Source organism: Strix aluco, chromosome 3 (genome assembly GCF_031877795.1).
Source record: "Strix aluco isolate bStrAlu1 chromosome 3, bStrAlu1.hap1, whole genome shotgun sequence".
Classification (NCBI taxonomy): Eukaryota; Metazoa; Chordata; class Aves; order Strigiformes; family Strigidae; genus Strix; species Strix aluco.
Window position 1 is genome coordinate 85966500 of NC_133933.1, and position 12299 is coordinate 85978798.

General features: G+C 33.7%; 1 protein-coding gene across 7 annotated transcripts in view; it reads left to right on the plus strand.

The window, feature by feature from the left end:
* Nucleotides 1–12299, plus strand: part of ASCC3 (activating signal cointegrator 1 complex subunit 3) — a 288767-nt gene that overhangs the window by 154445 nt on the left and 122023 nt on the right. The window contains exon 15 of one of the 7 annotated variants that reach the window (XM_074819462.1): nucleotides 3469–4433. The exons of 4 other annotated variants lie outside the window; for them this stretch is intronic. In XM_074819462.1, coding sequence (XP_074675563.1) covers nucleotides 3469–3501 — 33 coding nt within the window. In that variant the 3' untranslated portion in view covers nucleotides 3502–4433. Of the gene's footprint in view, nucleotides 1–42; nucleotides 1305–2439; nucleotides 2674–3468; nucleotides 4434–12299 lie in introns of those variants that run through there. 2 more of the 7 variants (XM_074819465.1, XM_074819463.1) reach the window with 2 other exon arrangements.

The following is a 12299-nucleotide window of genomic DNA, read 5'->3' on the forward strand; positions in this document are numbered from 1 at the left end:
AAAATCCATTCTCAAAACATAACCTAGGTTCTTTGTTCCCAGATATCTCAAAGCTCAACCAGTAATTGAGCTATATGGCACTGTGGAACTGATCTGTCCTTCCAAGCATTTACCATTCCTTCAGAGTGCTTCTGATTTCCAAACTGTACCTTTAATCAGCATGCCCACATTTTAAATTTTTGATCACCAGTACAAATATGAAATATCCGTGGGTCAAATTGGATCTCTGAAGAACTTCATTACATTCTGTCACGTCAAAGTTTCTATATACAACTAATTTCTTTGCTAATCATTGCCTAATTTTAATCTCCTTAATAAGTGAAATTCATTTTATGTAGTACTAAATTCCCAGCGCCATACTATATAAATGAATTTTCTGACAGAAGTCTAACTGGATTATATCAATGATGTGTGATACAGAGTGATTAATTTAAGCTTCATAATGATAATATCATGTTTGTCTGACAAGAGCTATCTTGTATAAAAGGATGTTTATTGGCACAGTTCCCAAAATTATCAGACTGCAAGCCATTCAGTCTTACCATTTCATTTGACATGAAATTTAGCAATACCTGGCAGAGAATAATCTTGATAATGTAATACAATCCTTATTTTGTATTCTGTATACCGTGTTCACTGTAATGGATGAAGAAGAAACATCTGAAATCCACTGTTACTTACAAAAATCCAATTACTTACAAAAATAAGTAATGCCCAAATCATGAATGTTCTAGTCTAGACAAAGCAAGCATAGGGATGGCTACTTGAACACACAGGAGAAACTGAAAAATAGAATAGTTAAAAGCATTGTATTCTTTGCTGGCCTTTAAAATTTGAAAGCAATTTTACTAATCCTCTTAATTATCTGTCAAATGTTTTTAAATTAATAGAAATTAATTTTTAGAGAACATTCATCAAATATTTGATATGTAATCATTTGTTTGACATTTAATTATTTCAGAGCAAATCCTCATTTTATTTTTGTTTTACTAATAACATATCTAATATTTGATGTGCCATTAAAAAAACTATAAAAATAAAATGAGGATATGTATTCAAATACATTAGGCTATATTAAATGTCAAACATATATTGAAGTTTCCTATTTGTTTTATAATTACTATGTTTTTTTACTTTTGAAAAATATTTGCTAATTATCTCTTGGAGAATGGAATGAATCTCTTTATATTTCTTTCATGGGCTATTTTATGCAGTAGTCCTGCTTAAAGGTCAGAGACAAAATTCATGAGGTGGTGTGGGCCAAACAATTGACAGGTTAAAGAAAAGTATGTTCTGTATAGAGAGATTCTACTGTTTTAATGAACCCTAAGCTGTGGAATTTATTATTAAGAGTTATTTAGATGGACATTTAGGTTTGGAGAGGCCTATTTATGGAGAGATATATTGTGAAAATAGAAAAATGTTACCTTCAAGGGTTTTAGCAGTATTCCTATATATTAGAGTTAACTTAGGTGTTAACTGTTGTAAACTGAAATAAAAAGTTGACAGAAACAGTAAACAATTTCTTTTTGCTTTTGCTTTTCCTGACCTTTGAAAAGGAAAAACATTTGAAGTTTGATGTATGTTTTTGTTATTATGATAGTTACTTTTGTAAGTGTCACTCTAGAAATTGTATTTGCACAGCTTTAGATTTGTAGTTCTATTTTCTATTTGTAGTTCTATGTACTCCAGTACATTGTGTACAGTCTACTGGAATTTTGTAGTGGTTTTATTATGAATCAGAAAGTATAAAATATATGGTACAGATTGGATTTCTGAAAACCCGTCTCTGATCCAAGGATTTCAGATTTGTTGGCTTGTCTCTTGAACTCTGATAGTTACAGCACTGAGGTAACAAGTAACAATCTTCTGCTATCCTGTGAAAAATATAATGGACTTTTCTTTCCCTAATCTGTGGGCTTGATCATATATTCTGTTTTATCTATCATGAGCATCAACTTGATATGCACAATGCTTAGTTTTATCCTGTTCATCACTGGAAAGATGCCTCATGAATATTTGTTCTACTTTCACAAGCTGTGCTGTGTTAGTAATGGGACTCCTAGAAGCAAAATGGGTTAGCAAACCTTTTTCTAGAATGATCTTTGAGGTTGCAAATACAGCTGACGGGTGCTGATGTTTTTGTTCAAGGAACTACAAAAAGACATTTTATGCTTTTGTACACAACTTTTCAGCAATTTCAGAGTTATTCAGGTTAAAATCAGTAACGGATTTCATCACTGTAAATGTAAGATTAAATGCCTTTTCTTACTAATCCTCCATGGAAATGCTCTGATAAACTGTAGGATAATGTGTTGCCTATAGCATCCCCTTTCATTGTTGATGAAATTTCCTATTAAATACTAAATGCGCTTAGTAAGATCATTTGAAACTGTTGTCATGTTTATAATATGATTAAGCTTCTTTCCTTAAATGAAGTCTATTGCAGCCTCCTGAAAGGTAGTGCAGTATTTGCATTCAGTCAATTCAGATCTTAAGGTAAATACATTTTTTAAAATGTGGTCTTCACTTGTGCTTGTAAATATAGCAACTGCCATTCAAATTTGTATTGTTTAAAGGAATTATTTTAATTGTTAATTTGATCTCAATCTAAGATTTTTTTATGTCTTTGATTAAAATACACTGAAACTTCTTTCTCTCTGGGATATGGGAACAATATTAGGCTAATAGCGGTTCCTTGATGTCAGGCTGTGACATTGCTTACTGTAGTGAGTAGCTCTAGCAAGTTATTTGGTTGATTCTGCAGTCACAGAAGTTTGCACAGCCAGTAGCAGCATATGGGGTTTTTTTCCTTTAAAATTGGCATAAATGTTGATATTACTGTAGAACTAACTTATTTTAATATAAATAAGTGAATATACTAAAAGTATAAGATATTTAACCATTTCCCTATGCATTCTTAGCTATTTCTTACATGAGAATTTGTGATCTCCTTGTCTTTCCTGAAGTTTTAACCGCACTCTGGGGCACTGGCAGAGAGAAAAGCCACACAACATTCTTTTTTCCTTTGTGAAAATCTTCAGTTAGCTGCTAGAATGTTTTAACATGTAATCCAGGTCAAAAAGAAAGTTTTCTGTGTCTTTTCACAGTAGTTATTAATTGACAGCTTCCCTGGGTAAGATGATTTCAACGTGAAATCTCATTGTTACACAAAGTATATATGGATATCAAATAGCTATGCTAACAGTAAATTTTGAAAGAAAAAATTCAAAGCTGTTTGGGAGGGAAAAACAAAACCCAAAAAAACCCCGGTGTGATTGGTTTTGTGTTCACAAGTTTGGGAAACAGGGCTACACTCTTAACTTTAGCAACACAGCCTACTTCTGATTTTTGCCAGTGCTTGCTTTCAACATGTGTAATCAAATTCAGGTATATATTAAAAATACATAAGATTTCTTGAGAAGATAAAGCTCCCTTTTCTTCATGTTTTCTTCTGTCATTTAACAGGTTCAAACTCTGGCAATATCTGGTCACTTGTGAACACTCCAGCAAGAAGAAATTATATGATAATATTAAAGTCAGCGTAGGTGCTCTCTGCACTAGCTCATCTTCAGCCCTCCCTCAGAGAGCTTGGTTTGCTCAGCTGTTTTCAGCTGCTTTCAATACCTAGGGATTGTTCCAGGCAAGAAATCTAAAAAGAAGTGCTTAATTGACTAATGACCCATAGGTCTTGCATTCCTTTTCCAAGATGTGCCGCTTAATTCTTGGCTGCAATGCATAATCTTGTGCAATATGTCCACAGAGACTGTAGACAATAGCCATATTTTTCAGGCACCCTTTCTTTACAGGATGCACCTAACCATACTGGCAAATGGTTCTGGTCATATGCAATTTAAGTAACTTAGTCTGGAAACCATATGCTGACTAGAAAATAGTATATAAAGAGATCCTATCTACTTAGGAATTTGTCAGAAAATAGTGTAGCTACAGTAGTTATTAGTAATGAAGAGAAATGATTGAAAAGTTAATAGGAATTTGTGGGTTTTCTGCATTGTACACTGACAGTAAATGCTGCTTGTTGATCAGTTGTACTTTGTATTTCATGGTAATCACATTATTCTCAAACAGACTTGACAGTGTTCGGTGATTGACATTCTGTTAGAAACTATATCACATTTCTTTTACCAGAACTAAACAGAGTAAATTTTCCAAGGTCCAGTGAATAGTATTCAATTATAGTTTTTTCTCCAGCATCACAGTTGACTTAGAAAGGATCATTGCAAAAGTCTCAAGTACTATTCTTCACAGTTGTAAATGAAGGAGATAGTGGGGGTTTTTTTTAAGGGGTTGGTCATTGCTATAAAGGTGCAGGCCATCACAGAACACCCTTTGTAGTTGCTTTTCCTGAAGTAAAATTCAGAACAAAACCTGTAGTTCACAGTTGTCCTGTAGAACAAATCTATGTGCTTTCTTCTAGGGTTGCTTAATGTTTTTCCTTCAGAATATCACCATTAAGCGACCACGTTTCTTCTGCTTTCAGAGGATTCATGTGAATTTATTTATTTATATTGTAAAACAATAAATGTATAGGATATCTTTTAGATTGTGAAATACTTTAAATTGAAGATTTTGACCTGTCATAATTGAAAAATACATGTTTATAAACACCTAATTTGATAATTTCCCATATTGCAGTGATGTTTTCTATCTCAACTGTCTCTTTAAAAACATGATTAGAATAAGTTCAATTAAATAAATTCACCCATTGCATGAAATATTCTGTTCACTTACCTATGGATAGATTTCCTCCTGTTGAACTCAGACTGTACCCCAAGGTACCTTTAGATACTTGATTCAGTTTTTCATTTAGAAAATATTATTTTCTTAACAAGAGAAAAATATTAAATTCCATTTCAGTTCATGTTCTTAATTTCATTTATTTTTAAAATAAGAAAGCTTTCCAAATACACTTTAGTTTGATTATGGATTTGTTTAGCTATGTATGCTCACTGTTTCAGTTGTCATGCACTTTCCACTTCCAACTCCCCTAAATACCATAATTTAGGCAAGTTTCATTGGGCTTTTTAACTATTCTTTAGTTTATTCGCACAATATGTAGAGTAGATCAGAACTGGACAAGAAGCATTTTTGCGCTGAAGCTTGCAGTATCATCTACTTAAAATTAATTGTGAAATAATGAATAAAATAAATAGAAGTAAAATAAAAGAGCAATTAGAAGCAACCATTAAGAGTGAGTGACATGAATTTGATTCACAGTCTGTTAGGACCACATGCTGAGAGCCGGAAGTGCTTTGGAGAAAACAAAATAGGTTAAAAAGTAATTAAGCATACTTCCAGAAAGTTGTGCAGATTTTTTTTCCCAGAGAACTGCCAAATATTTATTGCTGCAAATTTCTTTTTCTGGTTTAAGTTGTCTCTGGTTTTTAGCATATCCTCTATATGTTTTATATCAACATTTCTCCACAGTAGGAGACCAGAAGATACAGAAACTTTGATATCTACAACATTTAGTTTTATCTTATGATTGTTTTGAATTCATCTTAACCTCCTTTGAACTGGAATTTCAAATCAACCAAGATTCAGAAGAATCCCTGCTTATTGGAAAGCATTGTCACAGAGAAAAGCACTGTATTGTATAAAACCACAAACAGCTATGCTTTAGGATGTACAGATACCATTGCATATCACCTTTATCAAAGTAAAATTATAATTTTGCCTAAATTTGCCAATTCTCTTTTGAACAACCTAATTGTTTCAGAAACCTCTTTTTGTTGCTAGCAGATTACTACATCAAAAACACCAGAGACTGATTGCAGATTTCCAAAAAACATTAAAAGCTAAAGAACAACATTCCTTTCATCCCACTACTGAGATTTTGAATGAGCATCATATAGATGTGTATTCGGATACATCTTTGTACATGTACCATGTTAGTAATTTTTGGTTCATTGGACCAAAAGACAGAACTAGAACTAAAAGTTATGTATGATGCTAGTGAGAAGTAACTAGATTAACAGCATCATGTTTTTGACAAGGCTAGAGTATACACAAGCTGTGCATGAACTATAATGAAAAATGGTAGGTAACAAAAATGGGTCTTACTCTGTATTATGGAATGAAAATAAAATTGCTAAAAAAATGGAGGCAGATTTGGAAGTATATGGCTTGTGAAAAGCTGCTGGAAGAGTGCAGATAGGAAGACAGCAATATTAGAAGACCATGTTCACCAATTTCCATCCCACCAAACAGACTTTCATCTTTGGACAATATCAGTACAAGTAGATACAGAATTAATTTTAGTCAATATAGCTAAAAAATGGAAAATGTGTAAACTTCTAGGACTTAAAATTTTATTTACATTAAATTACAAGAAAATTGTTAGGCTTTTGGTAGAACAAGGTCTTAAACTAATTCATTTTCAGTACTCGGATAAAGCATACTGAAAAACACTGACACTGGAGTAACTTTTTTTACTAGGATACTTCCCTCCTGTCAAACACTAACTTTATTTATTAGGTCAACCAACTTTACTAAGAAGTGTGATTTGATTAATAATCTCCAGCATGACTATTATGTTGCCAGCTGCTGTGGAACCAGTAGAATCTGTTTCTTCTCCAAGCAACAGTTATATATAATATATACACTAAATATTTTAAGAAATTATAAAAACCCAGAAGTGCCATGTCCTAGTATTTGCTGTACTCCAAATGAAAAAGCCATTTGAGATGAATACTGTCAACACCTCTAATGCATTCTCTAGAATGGGTTATTAAGAGAATATTAAAAACTAGGGTGGTATTTCTAGAGCATTTGGACACCAAATGTGTGGGATGTATTGGAATGCATTTCAGGGAGTGGTTTATTCAGCTTCAGACTTTTGTTGGGTAAAATCTTTCCTAACCTGTAAGGAAAACTAGAAAAACAACAATAGACAAGCAGGACAGATCCTGTTTTGACATATTTGCAGATGATGTGCATATGGCCTGAAAACCTTTCCAAAAAATTTATACAAGACTTTCAGATCTGAAAGTTTGTTGGCTTAGAATGTATATTTCTTGGTACAGTTCACATTTAAAACAGTTCTAATTAGACAAGTAAAACTTTTCAGCATCATCCTGCTTTGTGAAAGAATATTTTGTTCTTTTGATAATCAGTAATGGTTAGGGGATCTTAGCAAAGATTTTGAATATTTAATTTTCTTAAGTCAAAAGCAGTGGAACTTAAACTGTGATTACTTTTATATATTATAGATCATATATATATTAAAACTAGTATGTGATTATAAGCATTATGGTATCTTGTTTTATCTATTGACAATCAGTTAATCAGCTATTGGTCCATTTTAATTCTAATAAAATATATAGTTCTTTGTTACCTCTTTAATAAAGAATAGTGTCATCATATAGTGGAATTGTCATGTTTCTGACGGTGCTTGTGCAGCCAGGGTACCCCATACCTCTATCCTGCCCAGTGCCTCACGAGTAAGTTTCTTACATTTATGTTTTGTGCCTGTTGCAACAGAAATCAAAATGCTAATATAGCTTTCATGTATCCCACCTTCAGGTATCTCGTCTGCCCAGCCATTTTAAAATGTCTAATGAAACATATTTGAAGCTTTACTGAAAATATTTCTGTACATAAATTTTGCTGTGTTGTGATTGTTTATCACCTCTGTAAGAAAACGACGTATGTGATTTCAAAAGTGTATGCACAGCTTCTCTGGTGAATCTTTTCAGTGACAGAAGGTAGAAATTGTGAAAATGTGAATTGCTGAAACAGATGTGAACATAGGCCAGCAACTTCCCTAAATACTGGAAGATTTTGATGAAGCTTAGCAAAGGTTCTAAAAAAATTAGCCAATTGTCTATGTTTCCCAATAGATACGAGAGAACTAAGACAAAAATGAAGTTAATGTAGGTAAAGATAAGTAAAAACATGTATATTAAGTTACTTTTTCCTAACAATCAAAAAATATCTTCAGATAAGAAAAATAAATAGGGTTATTTGTTATATAACTGTGTAATGTAGTTGTTGTTACCTGGGGAAAAATGTTATGTGTACAGCTACTGATCACCTGAACTCAGCAAGACCTGAGATAGTCTACGCTGCACACCAACAAAGTACTTGTGTCCAAAGAAGTTTGCAGCATCTTAGTTCTTTGAGAGACAGTATTTACTGGTTGCCGCCCAGTTCACTGGCAGATTCGACCTCTGCTTTGGAAATCTTATTCATCAACCTTGAAAGCATCAAGGTTTCTGATGTGGTTTTCTTTTGAATTAAATTTTTGTTTCCAAATAAGGGCTTGTAAGAGCTTTTCTAAAAAAATGTTATCTACTTGAATAATGACCTTGAGTGGCATTTTTGAAGAAGCCGTGTTGCTTTCTGCTAACTAATATGAGGATCTGTCATTTTCTGTAGGTGACACTGTATGATTAATTTTGATTTTTAATATTAACACTATGAGATGAAATTTGAATTTGCCTTGTGCAAAACTGTCATTATTTCTGTGTTTAGGGTTATGACCTCTGGTTTAGTAATTGGTGTCCTAGGGATTCTTCTCTGTCTTTTCTTTTTTTTTTTAAGATAGTCAAAAACTGGGAAAGTAGTTCAACATTGGCTTTATAAATTTGGAAGTTCTAAAATATTGAGAACTGTTGACAGAATGCTAAAACCCTAGTAGTGGATGGCAAGCCCTTAGGTTCTAGAATTCAGAGTACCAAAAGCTTTTCAAAAGCTGTTCTAGACTCTTTGTAATAATAAAAGCTGTAGGCTCAGGAATCAAAAGCCGTTCCATCAAGGATGAAAAATCCTGCACATTTTCTGTCTGTGAGGGTGTGTCTGGCTTTGATATACATGAACTTTGTAATCAAATGTAGAATTTCAGTGCAAAGTCTTGTATTCTAGAGACCATTTTTTCCAAGCATTGTGCTATGTGTGTTTATCAAGGACAACAATCAGCAATCTGAAGAGTTTGAAACCTTTAGTATCGTATTGCCATGTTTTCATTTAAACTGTAGTATTGCTGAATAATTGAACAGAGACCTAGTTGGTTTGCAGTTGAAGTATCTCATTGAAAAACATATTGAAGCTAATGGGAAAGAGACTGTTGGCTTTAGAGTAAGCCCTAAGGACACAACTTAATACAGCACAAAATAGTGTTTCATAGAGGAAACACAGCACAGTGTTTAACTTTTTGCAGATGTGGATTTTCTGCAATCTTCTGGAACTGAAAGGAATAAGAAAATGTGAATTTGTCCCAGTGATTCATGGGTTAAAAACACTCATATAAGTTCACCAGTATTATTTATAATGCTTTTAATGATCCCTTACACCCAGAAATTATTTTCTGGGCTCTTCATTTAGTAGTTATAGCATAGTAAAAAAGTGTTTGTACTGCAGTGTAACATTGAAAACATACCCGGTTTCTTGCTCATGGGCCTGTCATTTCAACACAGCTGTAACAGTTATTTTCAGGTATTCTCTTACATTTTGTTCCTGTGAGGGAGCATATTCCTTGAAGTAATCACCAAGATCTCTTGTCTAAGGAATACATCAAAGATGATGGTTCTAATAGACTTCTATCCTTTTGGAGTACTGTACAGGTCTACAATTCATTGGTTCAGAATCAAGTAATAATTCTTTACTGTTTTGATAATCATAGGCCTATTTATTAGTTTTTCCTACCTGTTCCAGTTACTTTAAATTTCAGATTTCCACACTTGTAGGGAAAAATAAACATTAAATGAAAACTGAGATATTTTTGAAACTAAAATGACTACAGAAATGGGTGGAAGGTTGCCAACAAAACCCACAATAATAATAAACCTGCAAAAGGAAAAATAAAGTGGTAATTAAGAATATAAAGAATATACCTAGAGCATATTGGAAAAAAGCAAGATGTATAAGATGCTATCCACATACAAATTCATGTTCTATATAAAAGTTTCATACGGTTTTCATCACGAAACAGAACTAGTACTGGTAAATAGTTGAAAACTAACTTAATCAAAAAACAGTGAATAAATTATTTCAGTTATGTATGTATGAATTCCACTACCAAAAGGGCTCAGAATTTTGGGGAAGTATGTGACTGCAGGAAATGATGCTGTTACAGATTGAGTCTGGAAATCTCTCATTGGAATTCTTTATATAAGGGTTCATGATGTTGAGGAACAAAGTAATTTTAAAATATCTTCAAAGTATTTGCCTGGTGTGGAAACAAATGTTTCTAAGAATAAGCGAGGTAAAACATATCACTTACAATTTTAAGAAAACAAGGCTAATCGAGATTCTTTTTTACTTCATTTTCAGATTTATAGTTTTCACTGCTGAGTATTGAGTGCCACCTTGTGGCCATACTTTTTAATGCACATCTGTGATGCTGATTTTATGGTAGGTGAAAGGCCCTTGTTCATTGTTTCACTTCAGAGCATTTTGAAGATTCGGAATTAAAAATAAATACATAAATACATTCTACTTCCAGGCGTCTAGCCTGAAGTGCGTCTCTCTGCTTGACCTGAAAGATGGGTTCTTTACATTCATACGAAATTTCAGAGATACTTTTTTCTTATTCCGTTTCTTCCTTTCCTTTTCTCTTCCTACATACATTAATGTAATAGTATAAAACATAAGATAGGTAAGTGACGTGTATAATAATTATAATGTATAACTATATATATGTACAAAGTACATGTATTGTAATACAATATGGACTAAGTTCACTGTTGCTAAAAAAAATATAAATTTTTGAACAGTGCATGTTTTAGGAAGCTAACAAAATTTGACAGTTTAAAGCACATATTTTTCTATGTCAATAATTGTTTTGATTACTGGAATAACAGTTAATATTTATATTTTTCAAGTTTGTATTTACTCTTATGAAATACGTGTATGAAATTAGTTTTGGGCGTCAGAACTGGAATTAGTTGGAGAAAATGCATGAGGATGAATTGATTACTCTTGAACACAGCTTCGCAAAATAGCTTTATGAATGTCTGTCTTTTTATGGAGGAGAGACGTCAAAATTTATTGTGACTATAAAAGGGCTGATGTAAATACAGGAAGTCATCAATTAAAGTAGCAATCTAGATTTTCCTGAATTCAATTTTCAGCTCTGTAATATAAAGTTGTACCGGGTCTGGCTGCGCCGGAATTGGTTTTCCCCTATAGCAGCCCTCATGGTGCTGTGTTTTATGTTGGGAGCTGGCAGGGTGTTGATAGCACACTGGTGTTGTGGCTACTGCTGAGTAGTGCTTACACAGCACCAAGGCTCTTTCTGACATTTCCCCCCCCTCAGTGGGACGGGGTGGGCAAGATCTTAGGAGGGGACACAACCAGGACAGCTGACCCAAACTGACCAAAGGGATATTCCATACCATATGACGTCTGCTCAGTATAAAGCTGGGAGAAAGGAGGAAGGGGGTGGGGTCACCCTTGGTCCTCCGAGGCAACCACTACGTGTATTGGAGCCCTGCTTCCTGAGAAGGCCCGACATCGCCTGTTCATGGGAAGTGGAGAATAAATCTGTTTTCTTTTTTTTACTTCCGCGCGCGGACTTTTGCTTCGCTTTGCTTATATCAAAACTGCTTTTGTTTTACCCACAAGGGTTGTTTTTATTTTTTTCCTATTTTATTTTCTTTCCCCTCTTTGCCCTGTGGAGAAAAAAAGAGAAGGGGGGGGAAGTGATAGAGCGGCTTGGTGGGTACCTGGCGTTTAGCCAGGGTCAAACCACCACAAAAGTATATGCTGTGTGTAAAGACGGAGGTTTAAGCAGTACCAGTACTCTAACAAGCATTTTCTTTTGGGATTTTGAGGGGGTAGGGGTGGGAGTTCCCATAAAGTTCATACTTGCATCTGATATTAGTGGAAAAGTTTTTTTCTCTATGGCTGAATTTGTAGTGAGGACTCTCAGACAACTTCGGGGTTTCACAAGCAACTCATTCCATCAAACAAAATTCTTGAATTTTACTCTCAAACTGAAAAATAAACCAATAACTGTAGAAATTTGCACAAATAAAAAAAAATCAGTTAACATCTGCTATCCTTTTTCTTGTTAGGGGAAAATTGCGATTAACTACGTATTTAATCCCATTCTTTGTCTGACAACAAATTCGGGAACACTTCAGTTATAGTATGTTCTTATCAACTTTGTCACATTGGAGAAAACTGTTTCTTGTCATACTTGCAGCACTATGACCTGTACTAAGTGTGGTGATGACCGTGGCAAAGAAAGGGCTAAGGGAATGGAATATTTTACAGAAAGGTGCATAATTACATTTAGGGTTTCTAATAACTACAGAATGAATTTATGATAAGTA